Consider the following 25,103-nt stretch of genomic DNA (forward strand, 5'->3'; position numbering starts at 1 on the left):
TTATTACGTTTTGAATATGGATATTTTTTTACAAAAACGCATCGATTCGCTACAGGAGGCCTTTGTTCACCCCCCGGAGCCGTGTGAGACACTTTTTTTTATGGATGGGTGATTTTTATTTAACTTCTTTTGGACTGAAGCACTGCAACACCCGCTTACAGCAATGATAGAGCTTGGAATAACAGGACAATTTTTAATATAACTCCGACTGGATTCGTCTGAAAGAAGAAAGTCATATACACCTAGGATGCCTCTGGGGTGAGTAAAACACAGCCTAATTTTCATTTTTGGGTGAACTAACCCTATAACATGCATTTACTCATCTCACTTGCACAAAAACAGAATCAGTATTCATCAAAATTAATGAAAACAGTGAAAAGCAAACTGAAAAAATTATGCAAACCTGCAATAATTAAATGTTAAATAACACAATTTTAATTTTATCACATTTAATTTTATTAACCAATGTATTTGCTGCTGAACTTTAATGATCAAATTCAACCATACTAATAAGCAAAAATAACTTTTTTTATTGCTGAAGAGTGTGGAACTGTCTTCTGCATGCTATTCTTCATGCAATCCAGATTAGCATCACAGCAGAAAGGTTGCGCCCTCTACTGTACAGATGTCAATGTACTTTTCCTTCAGCCTTAGGCTTACTCATTTCACTTTTGGTTTACATTTGCCAAAAATCTAACTTTTTATATAAAAAACAAACAAGCAAGCCCAGTCCAGATAAGAAAAAGTAACACAAAATGAATGTAACATATTACTTCCTATAAAAAGTTCTAGGGAGTAACGCAATATTGTAATGCATTACTTTAAAAGTAACTTTCCCCAACACTGATAGGTTTGATTGATTTTGGGTTTGGCTCATAAAGTTATCCAGTTCATGGAGTTTAAAATGTAGGCAGGTTGTGCAGGTCACTGTATTTTGGTATGTGGCTTATTCCAAGATGACCCTTTTGGGTTTGAGTTTAATATGGGTTTGTTCTTTTTGTGTTGTTTTGTTTTTTTCTTTTCTTATACTAATGACTCAAAACATACCCTGTGATTTCTTGTACTGCGCCGACAGAAAAGACACAACTCTGACTCCATTTTAAATACATTATTAACTACTTGTTTAGTTTGGTTCCATACATACTGCATAGCATTTCTGTAAATCTGGTTGTCACTAATTTGGTTATATTCGGGTGTCAATTTAGTTTGTAAAATGCAATTATCACTCCTGTAATAAAGAACTTTTACAGAACGTGTGTACAGAACAGGACTAAAATGTGAATTTACAACCAAATTTAGCTGCTGTGTGTACGTGACCATTCAGATGACCGAACTTACACCCAGCCGCATTTTTAAAACTGATAGCCACGATTAAGACATTTTTGAGTTAATTAACCAAGAGTTCGGGGTTTATCTGACAGTAAGTTAATATTTCAGTACGGTTTCCTCTTTATTCTTTACAAATTACACTGTAGTAATAAGTAGTGCCAGCTGTATGTTGATGTCAGTGTTTGTTTTGGTTCAAGATCTTGAACCTGATCAGTCGTGAAGTGTGTTATGTAGTGGACTGGCTCATTAGTTTTGTGCTCTGACTGTCAAAGGCTAGGATCTGCTCCAGTCCATGAAAACAGTCTTTAAAGGGATAGTTCACCCAAAAATGACTTACTCATTACTCACCCTCATGTCGTTCCAAACCCGCAAGTTTGTTTGGTTGTTTATTTCCTTCTTACTGCCATTCCAGCATCTATGGCTATATTCATGGCAAGAACCAGTTAATCCATACACAATTTGGGCTGTGGGAAGAAACCAGCGCACCCGGAGTAAACCCACGCTGACACAGGGAGAACATGCAAACTCCACACACAAATGCCTCCCGTCCCTGCCAGGGCTTCAAGAAGAATTGCTAAATAAAGTTGTTATTTTGGTTTTCTTTGCACACAAAAGGTATTCTCGTAGCTTCATAAAACAACGGTTCAACCACTGATGTAACATGGACTATTTTAATTATTGTTTATAATGTTTCTCTGCCTTGATCATGGCAGCACCCTTGCGGTCTATGCAGGGTCAGAAAGCTCTCAGATTTGATCAAAAATGTCTTAATTTATGTCCCGAAGATGAACACAAGTCTTGCGGGTTTGGAATGATATGAGGGTGAGTAAGTAATGATACAATTTTCATTTTTGGGTGAACTATCCCTTTAAGTGTGTTGAGCTCAATATTAGAACGTTTCCGTTAGTCATGTAGTGTATCTCCAGCTTTAAACTGTCAACTTGAGATTTGAATCCATGGCAAAAGATTTGTCTTTGTCATTTTAGACCTTATTTCTCATAACCCACACACAAAGAGAATTCCTCAACAATGCCATGTTACAGCATCTTTCCCTAAGAAATAAGCATACACAGTAAAAAATTTTGTGATTTTAACAGTAAAGACTGTAAAAATGTTACAGTAAAAACATGTTAATGTCTTAATTTATGTCCCGAAGATGAACACAAGTCTTGCGGGTTTGGAATGATATGAGGGTGAGTAAGTAATGATACAATTTTCATTTTTGGGTGAACTATCCCTTTAAGTGTGTTGAGCTCAATATTAGAATGTTTCAGTTAGTCATGTAGTGTATCTCCAGCTTTAAACTGTCAACTTGAGATTTGAATCCATGGCAAAAGATTTGTCTTTGTCATTTTAGACCTTATTTCTCATAACCCACACACAAAGAGAATTCCTCAACAATGCCATGTTACAGCATCTTTCCCTAAGAAATAAGCATACACAGTAAAAAAATTTTGTGATTTTAACAGTAAAGACTGTAAAAATGTTACAGTAAAAACATGTTAATTGGTTATCAGTAACTTTCCATACTATATACGGTGAACAACTGTAATTACATTTAACGTAATTTTACAGTAAAATACTGTTAAAATTTGGGGGGGGGTTTGGAAGTGAAAAAGAAAAAGTCATTGTATAATTTACAGTGAAAAACCGTAAATTGACACTCCCAAAATTCCCTGCATGACACTTCATATTTTATGTTTCTTCATTGAAATAACTGTTTCTTCTTAGTTATTAGTATTTCCTTTCTCAGCTTGTGGAAGAGCTGTTTGTGATGACCTTTGATCCATCATGTGACTTTCTCATCACCACCTGTTTTTGGTGGTTATCAGTATTACAATGCGTCAAAGCAGATATTAGTACTTCAATATGCTGGTTTATTAACATTACATCAGTTAATGAAATGCGCTTTTTTATTGTGAATTTAAGTTAAGTCTGTAAAACCTCAAATGTTGCTACCATATTTTTAACAGTGAAGTTCTGACAACCACAGCTGCTGGTATTTTACCGTAAATCTCAGAATTTGAATCTTTGATGTTAATGAAATGCGTTTTTTTATTGTGAATTTAAGTTAAGTCTGTAAAACCTCAAATGTTGCTACCATATTTTTAACGGTGAAGTTCTGACAACCACAGCTGCTGGTATTTTACCGTAAATCTCAGAATTTGAATCTTTGATGGGCTCAAGAATACCATTGTCATTATTCACAATGAAAAAATAACTTGATTTTAAACTCATTTCAATGTGTTTATTAATTAATTTTGCAATAAAGTTCTGTACTAAAAGGGAATGTGACATCACAGTTTCCGAGTTTATTAAGGTCTCTAAAGCGAGTCAATTTCAAAGCGCTGTGGGGCAAACCAATAGAAACGCTATACAGAGATCCTCCTACAGATTCTATTAGCTGGTGTCGTTTTGCAAACTTGGAACAAAATCAATAACAGCCCAGGGGACAAAGTGTGCTGTCGAACAGAGCAGAGCCTTATGCAACTCTTTGCAGCTTGTTTCCAACTCCATTCCAACTAGCCACATGATGGATACATTAAACAATATATGCAATCAAATCTATTTTGTGATAATGAACAATTCAAGACTTACAATATTAGCATTATGAATGTGTATAATGTTCTGAAATGCTCTGAACTGTTATGCATGGAACAGGCAGAGTTTAAAGATGGTATTAACTGAAAACCATGACTGAGGGCTGTGTTCACCTTTTACTTTCATTGTATAGAAAAGAGCAGCTTGGGCGTACTGCTATGAAGGTATCAAAAAACATAAGGGTTTGTAAATTAATTTTTGTTTTTGGAACTTTATTCCTTGCTAAGAAAAACAAAAAAAAACAGACAGGTTTGTTTTAAACATCAGGCAGGGGGATCAGCAAAACTTAGAGAAAGCTAATCACCATCTGAAAAGTATTCATACTCATTTGAAGAAAAACAATCAGCAAAATGTCATCTGCTCCACCACACAGGTCAGTTGTCTTCCTAACCATCAGATACGAATAGTAAACCAACAGCATCCCCTTTCTCAGATGAATAATTGATAAAACCCTAAGGGGATGGATCAGTCCATTATTCAGCCTGAAGCTCACCAAGGCATGGTTCATTAAATGAGGAAATGATTTCCATATTTTCAATTTCGTGCTGAGACAGTGGTTTGACTTTTTATACTCTCTTTAGTGTGGCAATACGGAATAACAAGAACATGAACAAAATATATATGTCTGCCTTAGAGATCATTGAGAAAAAAACCTAGATATTGATATAATACAATGCTGACAGAGGCTGAGTGAATAAAAATTGTTCTATGTTAAGATTTTTAAAGTTACATTTGTATTGTATGTACATTTAAAAACTTGTAAAAACCTAATGTTCAAGGCCATGTCAAAATTCTAACCCATATTGTACTTTAGTAACTATTTGCAATGCCTGATCAAAAATAGTTTGTTGCTGAACATCCAATTCTAGTTTAAAAGATACAGTGAATTAAATAGTATAATACAATGTTAATAATGTATTCTCAATATATTCTTGTTTTAATGTAGCCTAAAATATTAACTAGACTTGCAACACCCACTGCCAGGGTGTTCTGGTAGTAACCAGGGAATTGCCATCTACTTCACTATTTATATACTGTTCTTTCCTTAATTTTTTGTTTGATAAATCACGGATTCCCTCTTACATCATAACCCGAGATTACCCTTATGCATTTATTTACATGTGCCATCTTCAAAAATAGTGCTGATTGATGACATGCTATATAGAGAATATGTATAGCATGTAGTGTAGTGTAGCGTGTAGCATGTAGAATAACCATATAGATGGTTAACGATGCTGTTAGGAAATGCATCCATGACTGCTCGTTAGCTTGTTGCTATGCGGTTGCTAGGGTATTATGTGAACTTATGAATGAATTTAAATATATAAACATGTACTGTTTTCAGATTTTATAATCAAAAGACTACATACATAAACAAGTGATATTGCAGATATTGAGTAAAAAATCACAAAAAAACCTAGCAAATAGTAAATTTAATTACTTTGGTGTGCAACCAGGTTTGAATTTTCTCATAGACTTGATTTTCATACAATACCAGCTTTAAAAATCAGACCGTCAATCTTTATATAATCATATGAAGCAGGGATGAATGATCAAATGAAAGGCTTTGTAATGTGTAATAGAAAGCAATGCTCTATAAGGGGAAAAAATGAATAATGAGCAAAAATTAATTAACTAATGTGGAGACATTGTGTGGCACTGTTGAACAAAAAAGACTATATAGAGGGAATGGAAAAGACTTGAGCGGAGAAATGATATTCCCAAACATTAGGAGAATGTTTCCACGATCTTGGTCAAAGATTCCAGTCTGACACTATCTTCACTGTTTTAGCTTCAATAGCTCTTTCTTAGAGAACCCGAAAAGCTCATAATCGATCCTTTCTTTAACAGTAAATAGAGAGTCTGTTTATCATACTCTCTCTCTCTCTCTCTCTCTTCCACCCAACTCCCAAATCTACATCCTGCTCTAAATTTTTGTTCATTTTCTCCTTTTTTTTCTTTTTCCCTCTCACATTCACACACAACACTGACTGTGGGATTACCTTTACAATTATATAATACATATTTTGTTACGTTTTATTTTTATTTATTTACTGATGTCGCTCCAATCGCTACCATAAAAGTGGTTTATACAATAAATTGAGTCATATTATTCAAGATTATTAAAAAATTCTTCTTATATGTTTAATGGAACAACAGCATGTGTCATTAGAACTGTTCTTTTACTATTCCTTTAAGTGAAAGTATCACATTTAAGGCACATAATAAATAAAAATTGATTATTATTGCTTAATTCTACTGTGACTGTTGCACAATGCCACACTTTGTCTTTGTGTTATCTGGGTGGTGAAGAGGGAATGACTCTGGGATAAAGCAGAATGAAAACTGTAACAATCGGATTAGGAGGACAAAAGATTTGGCGGAAACAGTGAGGGGAGCAGCTGGGTTTGATGGGTAACTGGATTTTCCTCTATCTACAAGATTCTGTAGTCAAAGCAATGGGCTTTCCTGGCCACAGGCGTGTGTAGTGAGAGGACGACCACTGGAAAAGGAGGAATATTGATGGTAAATTTAATATGAATGAATTTATAATGATTCTTAGTTTCACTGAAATTGTTGAGTCAAGAACAGACAGGGACAGGATGCCGGAGAAAACAACACAAATGGAGATAAAGAGGAAATGCATGTAATTCCATCAAACGTTCAAAGCACTGTCAAGCTTTTCTTGCATAGTTATTGTTTATGTCACTTTAGCTCTTGTCTGAAAATTCTTATTTTTAAAACAACATGCCAGATAGAATCGCAAATCATTTGTTAATCATGAATGAAAGAGATATTAAAATAAACGTAATAACATTTGTAAAAAACAAACAAAAAAAACATTGTTTTGAAACATTCTTGGTATATTCTTGGTCTCATGTTTGTATTTATCAGTTTTCTTTATGTAAAGATATAATGCAGCAGCACACTTGATAAATGCCTTACACACATATAGACACATATTGTATATTAGCACACACACACACACACACAAACACGAAATTACAACCCTCAATCCTACTGGTGCACAGTTACTCTGGCCATTTCCAGCCCCCATCTGTCATTGCGTTTTGCTTCATGTAACACCCACCACTGACCAAAAAAGCAGTCTAAGTGAGAGGAAGTGTATTCAGCCAGAACAAACAACAAACTTTTACAAACGATTAAGTACAAACCACTGTAATTCTACTGACAGTTTTATTATAACTTGCAAAGACTGCATGCATGAATAGATGTTTATTATTCTGAATAGTTAAAAAGATTTTAGTTATTCTGCTTAATTAGCGGAAAATACAATACAACCAACATAAAACTAGACTTGTACATTTTCTCAACAAAAAATTAGTGGTGCTTGTCTGTGCAAAATTCACTGTCATGATGCAAAGGTGATGTGTATGGTTGGCAAGGTGTTGCTATGCAGTTGCTAAGATTTATTATTGGTTTCTAGGGATATTCTGAGCAGTTGCTAAGTTTTTACTGTCTAGTTCAAGTCAAAAGAGCCCACCCTAAAGTTGATGATATAATAGTTTTGTCTAATTGCCTAATATGTATTTGGAATTTTCTTTGATTCAACAGATTGGGTTCTGATTAGAAAAGTAAAAAGGAGCCTTTCCTCAACAAGCCATGACTTGAGATATCATCCATATCATGTCCATAGCATAAACAATACAAGTTGCACAGTTAAGAGTCTGTTCAAATCGCTCCTTCAATTCATGCCACTAACATTCTCACTAAGAAAATAGAAGTTTACAAGAAAATACTACAAGTGCCAAGGTTCAGTGAATGCTAATATAGCCCTCTTTTCAAATTCCCTCCAGCACGGTTTATCTGCAACATAAGGAGTGCCTCGGCGCCACAGGTACCATGGGAACAAGATAGAGAAAATGAATGTTGATGATAAAGCAAGAGTGAGAGACAGAGTGAGGATGAGATCGGTGTTCGCTGTGCTTTACTGTTTGAAAATACTTATTACAAAAATAATAAAAATGAAAGATAAATCAAAAGTGAGTCTGTTTTTGAGGAATATGTAAAAAATGGAATGAAAAAAGATGAAATGGAAAAACTGCAATTTGCATTTAGATAGATAAATAATAGATTATATAATCAGTGCTTAATTGGATACATATTTTGCATTTTGCAAACAGCTGGACAGGGCACAATGGAATGAAATGTGATATATTTTGACACGTTGGCTAAAACATGGAACTAATGCTATGAGACAAAAACGTTGCTAGACGTGACACAACAGCCTGGGTTGTCAATTCTGACGTTTTTTTATTAATTATTTCTCCACAAAATACTATGACTCCATGCCAAAATTGACATATGTTTGATAACTTAAAGGGATAGTTCACCCAAAAATGAAAATTCTGTCTTAAAATTAATTACTCACCCTCATGTCATTCCAAACCCTTAAGACCTTCGTTTATCTTCGGAACACAAATTAAAGATATTTCTGATGAAATCCGAGAGCTTTCTGACCCTGCATAAACAGCAACGCAACTGAAATGTTCCCAGGCCCAGACATGAAAAAGAGGAATTGTTGAATAAAATCATTATTTTACTTTTTTTCTTTGTGCAAGTATTTTTGCCCCTCCCCTTCTATTTCCTGTCCCCATTTACTCTCTCCTAAATTAATAAATAAGTCTGGCAAAAAATTTTTTTAAATACTAATAAATATAAAAATCTATCAAAATCAGTTATGCAGGATTTAATACAATAACAACTCATTATCTCATCTAATCACCCCACTGTGCCCCTTAACCTAAACTATTATTAATAATTCAAAATCATTATTAATAATGAATGCTGCTTCACGTGTCAGTCAGATTTTTTCTTCAATCAGGCTGTTGTTATCTATTTATTCACTGACAGACATGTTTGAATTTTACGAGTTTTGGCTTTAAATTCCAAATTATGATATACTTTAAAAAATAATGGTTTGTTCTGATTATTATTGTTAACAATAAATTTAACTGTTTTTTCAAACTGTTGTTTTTCATATAAAATGAACTGTAAACATGCAATGTTGTACTGTACTATTCATTCTTAATATTGCTGATATCAGTTACTACAGTATGTTCACCACTGAACAATGCAATGAGGCCTTCCTACTTTTTATCACTGCCAATAAAATCTGTCTCTACAAAACTACCATTGCCTACACTGACTAAAATCATGTCCCATGAGGCATTTGTAAATAAATCTTTCTTCGTCCTTTATTTCAAACACACATCAAAGGTTCTACTATCACTACTCATCAACCGAAGGTCTCTCTTCTACATCCACATCTTTTTAATGTATTTTTATACAAAAGAGCTGTTCTTCTCAGGCAGGAGATTAAAGGGTGGGGTTTTATTATGCCACTTTCTCTTTTACTCTCTGTTTCTGTTCTTGTATCTAGTCTTGTATCTGGTTTAAAAGAACCATTCATTAATATCTCTAACACAGCAATACACACTTACAATAAGCACCTCGATTTCTCAGTCTTTCTCTCATTTCTTACCCCTTCATGTTTTATTGTCTAATCCTGTCTTCCACCCCCACCTCTCTTGAACCTACTAGATTATGGAACCATCCCCACAGAGTGACTGTTGTCTTGGTAACAGGACCCCACCCTGTCTAATTCAGAGGTGGCATCATGTACACTGAAAAATCTGGAAGATGTATATTCCTCTTCTTACTCAATATAATCTATCCCTAAATACACTGTACATTCACAAACAACATAACTTGATATATACAATAGTATGTTATTATGTTAACATTATAGATGTATTACCATTTTCAAGCTTTCATTTTATTTCTAAATTAATTGAAGTGCAAATTTCAAAAGATAATGATACCATAATATAATAGTGGAAACCTGCCATTAATAATGCAGAAGACAAATATTATGACTACAACAGATCTTTTTTTTTAGATTATTATTAGACTAATCATTCTATGCATTCCAAATAATGTCAATAGCAAAGGAAGCCGCTTATTCCTACATATACAGTATACAAATTCAATATTCTCCTACAATAATAAAGTTACTACATTTTGCATTTCACAAAAATTACATTATGACAACACTGGACCTTTATAAAAAGGTTACATCTCAGGCGCGAGGACCCTTTTTCAACCCCTTGTTGCTGTGGTAACAGCTGAATGTCATTTCAGGAAGCGTTTCCCATCTGCGATGCTGTTCGGCATCCAGGAGACGCCCCAGGCCTTCAAGCAGAGACAGTGTGAGTTGCTCTATGGATTGTCAGTGGTAAACATATCATCTTGCATCATCTTTTACAAGACAGAGACATTCTTATTGTTTGGTCTGCGAAGCTGCCTTTAGGCATAACGGAAATTCATTCACAGTAGCTCTAAGCTGGTAGCGGTTGACAGTTTCTACAGTAGTCCAGGGCTCTGGAGTAGTCCTGGAAGGCCGGTGTCCTTCAGATTTTAGCACCAATACCAAGTTTACCCATCTGTTTGTAATCTGATTGCAATTCTAAACACCTTATGTAGCTTGTTGGGTTGTGTTTGGTTAGGGTTAAAGCTAAACTCAGCAGGACATTGGCCCTCCATCCATAGACACCCTAAACATGGAAATTAGGGATGCACGATATATCGGCCACCATATCGGTATCGGCCGATAAATGCTCATTTTTTCTGTTATCGGTATCAGCCTGATAAGAAAATTTGGCCGATATCTTAAAGCCGATAAATAATGCATTATTTCCTTCAGAGACACTTCAGATGCGCGCTGTTCGTTTGCAGCCTTTTGTGCAATTGTACGTTGTAATATTCTTCTGCATGATAAAATGTTTTAATTGTACAAAGTTAGCTACCTATATGATCTGCAGGCCTCAAAGATTCTCAATGATTAGCTAATGATTACATGAAAATATATTTAGTTGAACTTCTTTTAATTCCATTAAGTAATAAAAACTGGACAAGTATGTATCATGTGAGGCAGCTTGTAATTGAAGAGGGAGTATTTAAAGGGGTCATATGATGCGATTTCAATTTTTCCTTTCTCTTTGGAGTGTTACAGCTCTTGGTGCATAAAGAAGATCTGTAAAGTTGCAAAGACTAAAGTCTCAAATCCACAGAAATATTCTTTGTAAAATGTAAGAGTCAGCCACACCTACCTAAACAGCTCGTTCTAACACGCCCCCACATATCTACATCACTATGTGGGAAGATTTGCATAACGCCGCTCAAATGTTCACGCAAAGAAAGAAGGCGTAACTTTTATTCTGAATCCGCCACCTCTGCTCACTCTAGCCCTCCGGCCGTTCCTCACTCTTGCTCCTGGCCTCTGCTCATTGTAGACCGCCGCCGCTCACTCTAGGCCACCTTGTGTGACGCTGTGTTTCGTTGTGAAAGCAAAACTACTTTGTTTTGCCTTCCAAAAATGGACACGACTAGAAATCGCAACACGTAAAAAGACAGTATAAGTCATTATAATCCATAATTATGTCCCCACTGGATGCAACGAATTCCTCGTTTATAATGGGTTTTCATGTTTTTGAATCATCGTTCCGGCCTGACAGGGCATCATCACAATATGGTAAGGGGCGTAACATTTCCGTTACACACTTGAGGTATTCGGCCAATCACAACGCACTGGATAGCTGGCCAATCACAGCACACCTCGCTTTTTTAGAACGATGAGCTTTGTAAAAATCGACGCATTTCAGAAAGGCGGGGCATAGAGGAGAAACAATAATGTACAGTATGTGGAAAATAATGTGTTTTTTTAACCTTAAACTGCATAAACACATTTAATTACACCAAATACACAAAATAATGTTATTTTTAGCAGCATCATATGACCCCTTTAATGATACAAAATTACTGGTCTGCTGACTGTCCAGTGTCATTTGTTTTTAAAAGATGTGTCCAGCTAAAATGCAGGTCTTATATTATAGAAAAGAAACAAAACATTTCTGCATTTGATGGAGCAGCGATTCTCTAGTTTTACAATACAATCCTGCCACTTTTTAACTCTGATTTATGGTGGAATACATGTGCATTTAAATGTGCCTTTGAGAAAATATCAGTGGTGCTTGCCTATGCAAAACTTGCTGCCAGGATGCTAGAGTGTCTTAGGTAGATTTTAATGTGGTTAGTTTGTTTTTCGATTTTGCACAAATGCTCGCTTCCTAAGTTTAGGGCATTTTTTTCCACTCACGAAAATCATAAATTCAGATGCTTTGGAAAGCAATAGCCAGACTCTCCTTAACAATCTGCACAATTTGATAATTGATAATTGTATCACTCATGTTCGTACTGTAGCACACACATACGACATTAGTGATGTGTTGTATTTATTATGTAGGCTCAAGGGTTTTCAAAACCCTCTAATTCCAACAATGGTCAACATTAATAGCGATACTCACTACAAACCATCACTAATTACATTTCAGTGTAGTTTTTTGTCAGGATGCTTATGGAAGAATGAGGTAATGCTCACAAGGGAATGGGCTTTGTTTGCGGAGTTGCACTTCTCATGTGTCAAACCTTAGCTATATGGGCTTTGTGCAGCATTCATCAGAATATGAGAACACCTTCCTCAGCAGCATCCTCATCATCTCTGAAAGCATGTGACTCCGTTGAGTGCTCTATACTAAAGTTCCAATCACTCCCTGAGGATATTACCAATGATGACAAATAACCTCAGATAAAAGACTGCATATAGAGAAAGTGCTACATAAAGACAAAGACAGTAATTGTCCAGGTAACTGAGACAATGTGTTGACCACCTTCATGCACACTATCAAATGGAGTATACTTTGAAAGGCTTTTCATTCGACTGTATGCATACGCTAGGATACGTGTACAAAAACTAAGTATACTCTGGGCTTAAAGGGGTCATCGGATGCTAAATTCACTTTTACATGTTGTTTGAACATAAATGTGTGTTGGCAGTGTGTGTACACATCTACCCTATAATGATAAAAATCCAACCAGTGTTTTTTAAAAATAATTTACTCTTTTTCAAATCAGGCCATTCTCAGCTTCTTGTCTGTGTGACGGCACACGGACAAAGGCCGCTCCCACAATAGTTGATTGACATGTGTAGCGTCTGGACCACTCCAACACACAATATATATTTTGTTAGCTAGATTTCACAAATGCTGTCTTACATTAGACCTGCCCTGAGTGAGTCCGACCCAAGCGGCAACCTTCCGGTCTCTCTCTTGAAACCAACACAGAAGTGACTTAAACTGCAACTCATTGACTAGCCGCTAGAGACTGGCTCCAAAAGGGAGTCAATCCCATAGACCCCCCCCATGTTAAAATGCCCATCTGTAGAGCAGAAAAAAATGTGTTTAAAGTCCGGTACAAAAAGTGGTTTTGGTCTATATAGCTATTGAGGTGTTTTGTTGTTGAATGTAATAATGAGCATAGCAGTCATCATTTACTCCCGACATCTGAGCTGCTGAAGACGCAGTGGAGTATGTTTGTTTTTGAAGGGAATGCACCTCCTGATCTACCTAAATGCGCTTATGTTCACGCGAATCATTCATGATCCAGCTTCACTTACAGCAGAAGTGAGTTTAAGGGTTTTTTATGAATCTTTGCAATCGCCTTTCCTATTAACGTGCTTGTTAGCAAGTTTCGTGGCTAAATGTGGCTAAAGTAAACAGTCTCTCAGAGCACGGCTTGTCACCCCACGGAAAAGAGGGGCGGGGTGAGCAGAGTTCATTAGCATTTAAAGCAACATGCAATAAATGGCTTGATTTCTGCAGAGCTGATTTTGACAAGGTAAAAAGGGTGTTGTTTTACACTACCATTGAGAAATTTTAACCAAAGTATATTATAGACTTTTCATTAAGATCCTAAAGAATCATATGAACTTGTGGAAAATGGTCATCTGATGACCCCTTTAAATCAGAACATGTTGGACTTGAACATCTGGAAGCGAAAATCTGTGCGCCAAATACACGGCCTCAATCTCCAGACTGTTCCACTGGGCATGAAACAGGTGCCTATTGCACACAGTACCGACCTATGGTGGAAGTATCACTATGACTTTGTGAATAAACACCTGCCCCATCAGAATTCCCAAGATCAAGGTGTCTTCCAGGGCAGTAAAGGGCAGCCTGATAACAGGCCCATTCCACCTTGACTTTGGGCTGTGAGGACACAAAGAGGTAAACTCAGACCCGGCTAAAATTTCCTCCATAGTCCATAGCAGCATTTCAAGAGGAAGATCAGCTAAAGTTGCAACCATATGCCCCAACACCCTGTGAAAAGTCCTGGTGGTGAGAAATGCTATGGATGATATCCAAATGCTGCACTGACAAACTCTATAAGTGGGCCAGCACCAGTCAATCTTAGAGGTAGGCCTAATTTATGTTTCAAATGCCCTCAAGTCTTAGCCAAGCTAGCGCCGCATCCTTGCACTTATCGAACAGAAGAATGAGAAACTAATATGTGAAACTCAATCTTGATTAATATTTATTTCCTGGTGTTTTGCACGAGAATGGAAGATGACGTGATGGGGAGGGGCACACTGATTATCTACTACAGTCCCAGCTTGTACAATGGGGGGGATGGTATGAAGTGCTTGTGACAGAGTGTGTCTATTGAACACTGATGTGTGCACCAGGATGCCTGAACATGGGGGCAGATGCCACTTTTTACATCTTTGTGGGTTTGCTCTCCAACGCAATCTGTGACGAGAAGCTAAACTGAAGTCCTTACCAAGGTGGTTTGAGGAACTCAACCTCAAATCCATCCTCTAGCAATCTCCAGCGGGACACTGAGAGGGAGAAATGCAAATGATGCAGTCGGCTTCTCTCTTGGTGATGAAGAATTTATTGGAACACACTCATGGGTTTTTTTTAACATAGCAAAATTTATCCACCATGGACTGCACTGCTTATTATAAATTCCAAACTGATGCACAGGTTCATCCAAGTGAAAGTCTTTGCCTCAGTCCCTGATGTGAGAGTAAGCCACAAATGCTGCTCCACAGAAACCATCCCTACCATGCTGTATCCCACTAAGCATGCAATGTGCTTTGTGGCCAGACGTGCTAAAGTGCTTGGAGGGAAGGGAAGGCTTGGACTTCCAAGGTGAGGTACTCCTCAGTCGATACCATGGCCACATAGCCATGCTGTGCAGTTCAGCACAATTTGGTAAAATCCACCACTGGCTGATTAGTAATTCTGGTAGAATATGGCAGAACTGCAAAACCTTGCAGTGGAGATATGTGTAAAAGGGAGGTAAGGCTTGGTTTCCGGCACGCTTCTCAGACTTCAAATGGCATACCACTAAACAAGAGAGACTCATGACCTATACACTAGACCAAATGGGCTAAAACTATTGCACACTGAAGAAAAAAAAATTGGAAGTGACTGTACCAACCATGCACTAATAAGGGCCATGTGACACAGCTTCTTATGGGCCATAGTTTAGTACCATCAGACAATGAATTGGTGGGATTATATAGGGATTTAGACCTTGTGACCACTAACATTCACATTGTGTCATTATGCAGCATTGAAATCCTATGAAAGAGAATTGTGGTGTGAACTAAAATTGTAAGTTTATGAATATCAATTATTAGAAAGTATACACTGAAGTTTTACTGAATCCTTATAACTCAGCCGATATATTTTTTCAAAGGCCAATATCTATTTAACTATCTGTAAACTATACAACTGAAAATGAGTGCAGCATTATTAAATAAATCATTATTAAATAACAGCTGTGCTGAAAAGGTAGCTAGAAGCATAGATAGGTAGAAGGCTGTTTGTTTAAGGTATTAGAACATTAGCGTCAGTTCTTAGTGCATGTGTGCATCTGCAATTGTACAGTTCACAGAACAATTCTGGCACAAATGTATTTCATGTTTCATGTATGAATTAAATTACAATTATTTAATGATCAGAGATGCTTTATCTGTGTGTTGTACATGGGTTCCTTAAGCTATTTTGCAATGGTTTTCAAAACGTGGTGAGGACAAAGTTGACTTGTGGTGGGGACAAGTCCCACCCATCCTATACACAAATGATGTTTGTACTATGAACTATTTTTCCCTTTATTTACAGTTTTGTGTAATTTTAATTAGAAGATATTTATAGATATTTTGTAATAACAGTTTTATGAATTATACATGGCATATCTGTTGTATGTAAATTATGAAGAAAATATTACATTAAAAATGGCTTAAGGTTTAAGCCCCACCCTCATCTGGTTTGATTCGAATAATAACTATTTCACTGGCCCACACAGAATTCACAAACCCCTTGCGCGTACATTTCTTTCTTTTTGGGGGGGGTTGGTCATTTGGGGGGTCATCTCCGCTTAACACATCTTAATATTTCACAGAAGATTTACCCCCAAATGAGCCACAGAAAATCAGTCTGGCTTACTCATTAGTACAGTCAGCAGAGAAATGGATGCCTGCTCAACAAATCCCTGCTTAGATTAAACTTCAATCACCCTGCATCCTCCTCCGCCACCCCATCCACCACCGCCCAAGTGGGGTTGGGTTAGAAGGGGAGACATATCAATAATTCAAACATCATTGATCTTGCATTCCTGCAAGATTCCTCCCCATTGCCTTCCTGAGTTTCACCAAGAAAGCTAAACCACATTGCTGAATTGCTGCTAATTCAGCTCAAAGACATTACAAATATTACAAAACAAATTTACAAAAGTGATGATAAATTCCTGTGAATATACTTAAGCTATATCAGAGTGCCCTTACATTGTCACCCATTATTTATATTTCTTTTTAGTCAGTTTATATTATTAGATGAGATACAATTTTTCTAAAGATTACATTTTAAATTTTTACACTTAGATTTTGTTGTTGATGTTAAACTTCAAGCAGCACTGAAAGGTTTGTGCAATAAATAATTGGCAGCTGAGAATTTGAAACCAAATTATGGATGCTTTTAAATCAAAATTGTTAACGCCATAATCAACCACACCCATATTTTATATATTTGTGCATATGTAGTTTATGGATTATTACATTTCAATGTTTAATTGTAGCGTTATTTTATTTTTGTGGGTAAGTTTACTTTTGAATGTTGCTACTGTTTTGGATCAATATTTGATGTCTAATTTAAAATATGGGTTCTGAAGAAAAACTAGTTGTGAACCATTGCCTTAATTCATTATATGTGCCTATATCTTATAAGCTTTCTCTCATCATATGAGGTGTTACATAATATTATGAAGTTAAGTGGGCAGCAGCAAATAATGAAAATTACGGTTCCTCTTCTCCTTTTACAAATCTCTAGTTGCTTTGCTTGTTTTTATTAGAACTTTTGATGGAGGTTAAAAATAGTGTTTAGAGTGAACAGCGTTTTCTCATAATCGCTCATTTTCAGTTCAATGCCAAGAATGGCTGAGACTTTAAGCACTCAAGTGGCAACAACAGTAGTATTCTCTTGTTTTGAACTGCATACATTTTTTTCTGTCATGGTGAAGACATTTCATTGACTTGTATTGTTTTTATACTGAGAAAATTATATTTTCGATCTCCTAACCATCACAAATACCCCTTGCATTTTTAAAACTAGTTTTAATAGCCATTATATAGTATGTTTATTTAGGACTATCAATTAGCGCCCACAAGGTAGGTTGTACTATCCTTGTGGAGACAAACACAAACACGCATACACACACGTCCACAAAGGGTTCCATAAAAATCTTGTGGTAAACCATGATGTTGTTTCTTATATTGGACAGATATGTGTAGAGCGTACTCAAGCATACACACAAAGGGTAGCGGACCCGCCCCACACTCAACGTCAGACACATGGAACAAAGGTGTTTCACAGCAAGAGTGTTTTCACAGTGCTTAATGCTTTAGGCATGATTTCACTCATAACAGTCTTAATTCTACAATATCAAACACCCTAAATATGTGCTGTATGTTGTATTTTTGACAATTTTTTGTATATATCTTTTTTTGGGGTGGGGTGGGGTGGGGGTATAATCATTGTGAGTAGTAGGCTAATACAACATCTATACTGTATAATTTGGAAATATATATATATATTTTTTAAGTGTGACTAAATGTGAACCTGATTCAAAGGAAAAAAGCAATGGAGGGAAAAAAAGAAACGGGTGGACACCTGCCAGTCAAAACACTGTAATCAGCAGATGAATAGAAATATAAAAGTCTTATATAGACTTCCCATGGTGTGGAGTGAGAGAGAGATTTCCTGAAATAACAATAAAACTGAGAAGAAACCTGCTAAGCACTTCTCCTGAACACACACGCCCATTTTCACCTCAACACAGATTTCTCATAAAAACAAAACCATCAGCATGCCTTGCAAAATCAAGGATCCAACCCAAGGCAAAAAAACAAAACAAAAACATAAGCATGCACAAGACTTGCCACCTGACCATCAGCCAACCTCTTGAGAATGATATCAGTGTTGCACATGGTCATTTAAGCTGCAGTTACAAAGAAAACTAACACCTTTAATTTGTTTTTCAAATTTACAAAAATACTTGCTCAGGTATCTGAGCAGAGTTTATCACCAGAGTAAAAAACCAACAACTACAACTCACTCAATTCCAAACTGTACTTATGATATACACATATCAAATAAACTGTATTTAAGAATGAACGGCATCAAGAACTTTCACAAACACTTAGATCCTCTGATACTACATCAAGACAGAGCAGGTCTTTAAAGTGAAGCCCATGTTTACCTTCTTTGGCCGCCTCCTTCTCCCTCCAAGCCCATTGAGTTTGTCTGTAGCCTCCATCCTGAGATGGGACTCAGTGTCTTCATTCATTACCCTCTGAAAGGAGTCAGCGTATCCCTCTTGTTGTCTTTTCTTAAAAGTTAAGTGCTCAATAAGTCCTTGGTTCAACCATCCAAAGGAGATCCCCTCTACTCTCTATAGTCTCCTAGTTCACAGTGATGGTAGTAACAAATAAAAAGCGAGGGACTGGAAAGGGGGAGTGGCCGAGAGAGAGAGAGAGAGAGAGAGAGAGAGAGAGCAACAGAAGCTGGCCGCTAAAATAAGGAGGGTGATGGGTTTGGAGGGAGGAGGGAAGCACAATGGTGTCACCATGGTAACAACTCCCACCAGTGTTTATTGGGAAGCACAGCCAGTCCCAGTTGCCACCCATGTGTGTGTGTGTGTGTGTGTGCGTGTGTGTCTATTTTTTATATCTTCATGGCTACAAATGGAATAACAGGCATGAAAAAGGTAAAGGGTGAATGTCAATTTTTAATGTTAAACTATTTATGTATAACAGTATACCAGTCTTTGATGTGCTGCGTTTAAATGAAAGATTATATTACCTTTAACTAAAAGTGAATATGTATTTCATTACAGTAAGGTGAATATTATAGTTACTAAATAAAAATGACTATTTAGAATAAGACCTCCAAAAAGTACAAATGTGTAGATACATTAAACAAAAGCATACCCACAATAACAAACAGTGAAACTGTGAAGGCAAGATGTCTAGATAGATATCTACATTTTTCTTCTTTTGTCAAAATAAGAACAGTGTAACCTTAGCAAACTGGCTGCCATATTTTTCCCACCCAGTGAAAAGAGCTCTGTGCGATCTTTACATAGAAGAGATGCCTCTTATGTTAATGATTGCCCCTGGTCATGTCCCACTGCAACACAGCTGACAGAACATCATTACAAATCACAGCTGCTGCTTTAACAACAGTAGTGCTGAGGAGGTTATTATACTACGATTCTAAAGTCAAATCAAAACAGACATAAAGTTAAGCAGTCTTGTTAATTGACAAACATAAATTTTTTTGCCATATTTAATTTTTATCAAATGAAAAAAAATCAGATCACGCTCAGCCCGCCCGATCAGGGTTCGACGCCGTTTAACAGCCAGGGGAAGGTTGGTGCTCTAACAAGGAAGCTAAGGACAGCAGTCTCTCGCGTCATAGAGTGGCTCTTGAGGCCAGGCCTTATAGGTTTGCATGCACAGCTCTTAGCTGGCCACCGTTATACTTATTTTGACTTGATTTGTTTTCAATTTGAATTAAGTTCTACCATACTGGGAATTATGGGAACTGATAAAAAAGCCATGTCATATAGTCTGTAAACTTTAAACATTCTGTCAAGTAGACACATTCTGTAAACAGTGGTTTTATGGATAATTAGAATAAAAGTCATTTTTATAAAGTGAAAATTAATGTAAGCAATGAGCGCTAAAACATTTATATTTGCCTTTCTTTTAATAAACACTGAATAGTGAAAGGAGATTATAATGGTGCAGCACAGACATACTGTAGACTGCACAAGTTTCGATGTACAGTAATTTAATTACCACGCTTCTAAAAGTTGCCAACCAAGTGACTTTGTGGTGTCAGCCATGCCAGCCGGACCACCTGAATTTCCTGGCACCCAAAGGTTGTTAGTGTCATGTATGCTTGGGAGAACAGACAGATGGGAAGGTGGATGAGAATGTGTACATCCACATCATAACCACATCAAAGACTCATTTTCAGTGATAAGATGGCCAAATATATTGCCTTTCTACCTAAAACAAAGTAATATGTTGTGGCAGGCTCAAATGTAATACAACATTTGAAACTGAATTTGAAATTTGTATTGTATAATGCAGAGCAGATTTACAAGCACACCACAAAATATATAAAGTGTGCATTAAAAGAACAGAAAACATAAGTATATTAGGAATGTACTAATAACAGTTACTAAAGTAGGCTAAATGAGGCCTCAATAATCGTGTAATTTCTCTTTAATTAATATAGTGCAGCTGTCATGCACTCAGACAGACATGCTTCCCAAGGTTTAGTACTATTACATGTGCATCAGTGAGCCTATTCATCGATTTCTATGGGCTCAATACTGAAAAGCAATAAAAGATAAAGTGTAGTCCCCCACTGCATTCAAACTGTCTAAATGAGTAACTGCATACTTAATGAGTTTCAACAGAATCAGTGTAAGTTGGTGTGATCACTGCTCTGCATGTGCAAAAAAGTGGTAGTCAAAGTGCTCATGTACATCAGAAACAGACTGACCAAAGGATAATAATTCTCACTGCTTCATAGGGAATTGGGTTCATCAAAAATGGCTGTTTTTGTAGTATGAAAGCTAAAATATATGGATGACATGAAGATTTGTTCAGTGGTGAGTGTAAAATCTGAGTGTATTTTGGGTTTGTAAATCAAAGGACCTCTACTCTGCAATCATCCCCAATCCAGTCTGACAACTTAACCTGAATTATAAGTGTACTGGACTTGTAAATCAAAGGACTTCTACCATACCATCAACACCCAATCACCTACAGATTTTGACCTTGTTCTGCCCCAGATCAAATCTTTCTGGGTTCATGTGAATCAAAATACCTCTTAATACATCAACAGTATGCTGGTTTGAGTATTGCCTGTTTGGTACACATCATTCACGGTACCTTGGAAGGTGTATTTAACTCACATAAATTAACCATTGGGGTACCCCAGGTTTCAGTGCTAGGCCCCCTCCACTTCTTGATATTCACAAATTTGCCAGGACCTACATTTGAGAAAAAAAAATGTGACTCCACAATCAAATCAGCTAAACCAAATGGGTTTAGGGGGCTGACCAAACTGGACTACCAGTCATTAGGGGCTTATGAGGTTGACCCAATAACTAACTGGCTACCATGTTCAAAACACCAAACATCTGTTAGCTGGACCCTTGACCAAGATGGTCTACAAATTCAGTAGTCCAGCTAGTTAACTACACTAACTAGCTAATGAGCAGCTTGTTTCAAACACAGCTACATTACCACAGTAAGGTGATTTCAGTTATAATTTCCAGTGAGGAAAAGTGCATTTGAATGCATTGGACTGGAGTGAAGGACCAATCTACAATAGCATTCTTTGTTAATATTACTTTGATGTTTGTAACTGACCTATAACCAGACTCAAATTGAATCTGTTACTTGCATTTTCTTTGCTGATTTTGTGGGAAAATCTCTGACATTTTCAAAATTAGTGCTTGCATAAATGAAAGATGGTATGAGACAGACCGTGTGTATGTGTATGAGCATGTGTCTGGGCGCCTTGATCCCTGCTGGAAAACTTTCAGGCCCGGGGAAAATGTGTTGCCATAGAGACACGTCTAAGTGAATATCCATAGCAACTGCCGCTGAAATGCGAGGTCAATATCATAATATGAGCAATATTAGGGAAATATGATGGGGGAGCAAAGCAGTGTGTGTTTTAAGAGAAGATGATAGGATGAAGGTTTTTATCTGATGTGTATTGAAACCAAAGTGTAAAATTTTATGTTTGTGTGTGTCTCTCTACCTCTCTCTCTCTCTGTGTGTGTCTTCTGGTATGCCAAGTTCATCAACAGGCTTTGATTGTGCTGATATATACGGGTTGTTGACGTGACATTGATTGTGCTGTGTCTCACAAGCTAAAAATGAACATAATTAATATTGTCGTTATTTAAAATGCAGTAAATGGTTAAACATTTCTTATTCGATTGTTTTATTTTTTTAAATTTTGAGATAAATCTCAAAATCGTCCTATGGGGTGACTGTCTCGAGCATGGTTCAATAAATTACAACTTTTATAAATGAAAAAGAAAAGCATAAAAATGTTAATAAATACCTCCGGCATAATTGTACAAGTGTCTATTTTAGTAAATGGCAATAATTTTTTTCATCCATACATTTCTGAAAGTGTAGGAATTTGATACATTTTGTCCCTGAAAACCATGTCCTCTGGTGTGACACCATATCCTGATTTTAAATCGGCCAAATCCAAAGAAAACATCTCCACATTACACATGTAACCATGGTTCCCCGAAGGGAACGAGATGCTGTGTCGAAACACTACGGGAACGCCTTCAGCGTGACAATGCTCTGAATCACATGTGTAATCAGTCCAATGGATGGGCGAGACGCCACGGGCAGGGTGACGTAACGACGAGGAAACTTAAAAGCTCGTGCAGTGGAACTGGCGTCAGCTTCTAGGAATGAAGCAAGCGCTGACAGGGATGCCGGAAGTATGGGCCTGAGATGCAGCATCTCGTTCCCTTCAGGGAACCATGGTTACATGCGTAACCTGGAGACATTCCCCTTCAGGAACTCAAGCTGCGTCGAAATGCTATGGGTACGAGAATGCCCACGCCGCTAGACTTACAAATCCCAGCCTAGTGTGGAAGAGCTCAGCTAAAGCGAGAGAACGGAGCCAGGAGTGGCGCAGAAAGCAGGTAGGCACCTGACAAAGTAGGCAGGGACATCCCACCCAAAGGCCAACTTCAGAAGTAGGGAGTCTTGACCCCAAATGGAGAGGGGTGATCAGAGGACTCAAGGCTATGGAATAGCATCCTGATCCACCGCTTAGCATAAGCTTCTCTGGCCAAAGGCCTCAGCGCACCATGGAGGAAAAGTGTCACCAGGGGGTGTCTGCCCACTGACTGGCCACCAATAGGGGCGTGGTAGGCCGCAATGGCCGCCAAGTAGACTTTTAGGGTGGAGTGGAGTGGGTCAACCCTGCGGAAAAACGGGCCTGCAGGAACTTTAGAACTGTACCAACCGGGCAGTTAGCTGGGTCGAGCTGGCGGTCTCCGCACCAAGAAGTGAAAAGTTTCCACTTCAAGGCATACAGTTTCCTCGTTGAGGGAGCTCTGGATTGGAGGATGGTCTCAACAACCTTAGTTGAGAGACCAGAAGCTACAAGTTGTGCCCCCTCAGGGGCCACACCCATAACTTCCACAGCTCCGGGCAGGGGTGAAAGACCTCTGCCTGTGAGAGGAGGATCTCCCATGGAGAGCCGTTGAGAAGGGAAATCAGGTCCGAGAACCATACTCGGCCTGGCCAGAACGGGGCTCCTAACAACAGACGGGCCCTGTCCCGGCGCACTCTCTCCAGAACTCCCGGGAGCAGAGCGATCGGGGGAAAAGCGCACAGACGACGCCTCGGCCAAGTCTGCACCATAGCGTTCTGTCAAAAAGGAACTGGATGAGTCAGAGAGAACCAGAGGGGACAGTGCAATGTCATCTGAGTCGCAAACAGGTCCACTTGAGCCTGGCCAAAAATTCTCCATATCTGCTTCACCACCTCGGGGTGAAGCCTCCATTCCCCGGGCCTCGGCCCTTGCCTCGACAGGATGTCTGCTCCCATATTGTAAACCGCTCTTAGAGAAAGGAGCTTCCCTTGGGCCCACACAAGGATCTGGTGCGCCAGCTTGTACAAGGGTCGCGAACGCAAACTTCCTTGGTGGTTGATATAAGAGCCCACCGCTGTGTTGTCGGTGCGCACCAACACATGACGATCTCTTAGGTCTGGAAGAAAGTGTGTCAGTGCTCTAAACACAGCCAGCATCTCCAGGCAGTTAATGGGCCAATTAAGATGGCGACCACTCCACAGACCGCGGGCAGGGTGGCCACTCATGACCGCACCCCAACCGGTGAGGGATGCATCCATCGCTAGCGTTACACGGCGACAAGAAGCTCCCAGCACCGGGCCCTGAGACAAGAACCAAGGTTTCTTCCACATGTCTAAGGCACGTAGGCACCTCCGCGTGACCTTGAGCATGCGAAGCAGGTTTCCCCTCGGGGAGAAAGCCTAGGTCTTGATCCACCACTCTAGGGGTCTTATGTTCAGCAGACCAAAAGGTATCACGTTGGACGCAGCTGCCATCAGACCCAGCAATCTCTGAAAATGCTTGACAGAGAGAGACTGGCCTTCTCTCGCTCTCTTGACTGCAGTGAGGATCGACTCGATCCGAGTAAGCTTTTGCCCCCAAAAACAAACCTCAGGAACTTCCTGTGATGAGGAAGGATGTAGACATATGCATCTTTTAGATCGATCGTGCCAAACCAGTCCTCAGACTTGATCTGAGACACGACTTGTTTGAGTGCGAGCGTGCTGAACTTCAGTCGCCTGACTGAGTGGTTCAAATGACGCAGATCTAAAATAGGATAAAATCCTTCCTTGGAACGATGAAGTACAGACTGTAGAACCTGGACTCTGCTATGTGAGGAGAGACCACCTCGATGGCCTCCTTCCTCAAAAGAGTAACTACTTCTGTTCCATGACCAGAGCCTGCTCGGGACCCATCCCCAAAGTGGGGATGACCCCGTTTAAACTGAGGAGGAGGAGAACTGAATTGTATAGCCTCACTCTACAGTGTGCAGGACCCACCGAGACACGTTAGTCCACTAACGGACCTCTGGTGTAATCAGAGCGGCTAGCT

The 25,103-nt window shown here is 38.3% G+C and overlaps 1 protein-coding gene across 1 annotated transcript in view; it reads right to left on the reverse strand.

Moving 5' to 3' along the window:
* Positions 1 to 18,793, reverse strand: part of LOC107559840 (ankyrin-2-like) — a 126,055-nt gene extending 107,262 nt beyond the window's left edge. Inside the window, exon 1 of the mRNA XM_016243832.1 lies at positions 18,613 to 18,793. Within this exon, the coding sequence (XP_016099318.1) occupies positions 18,613 to 18,699 (87 nt within the window). The 5' untranslated portion in view covers positions 18,700 to 18,793. The remainder of the gene's footprint in view (positions 1 to 18,612) is intronic.
* Between the last annotated feature and the right edge of the window lie 6,310 nt (positions 18,794 to 25,103).

The sequence above is a fragment of the Sinocyclocheilus grahami genome, unplaced genomic scaffold (genome assembly GCF_001515645.1).
Source record: "Sinocyclocheilus grahami isolate Dianchi unplaced genomic scaffold, SAMN03320097.WGS_v1.1 scaffold702.1, whole genome shotgun sequence".
NCBI classification, from domain to species: Eukaryota; Metazoa; Chordata; class Actinopteri; order Cypriniformes; family Cyprinidae; genus Sinocyclocheilus; species Sinocyclocheilus grahami.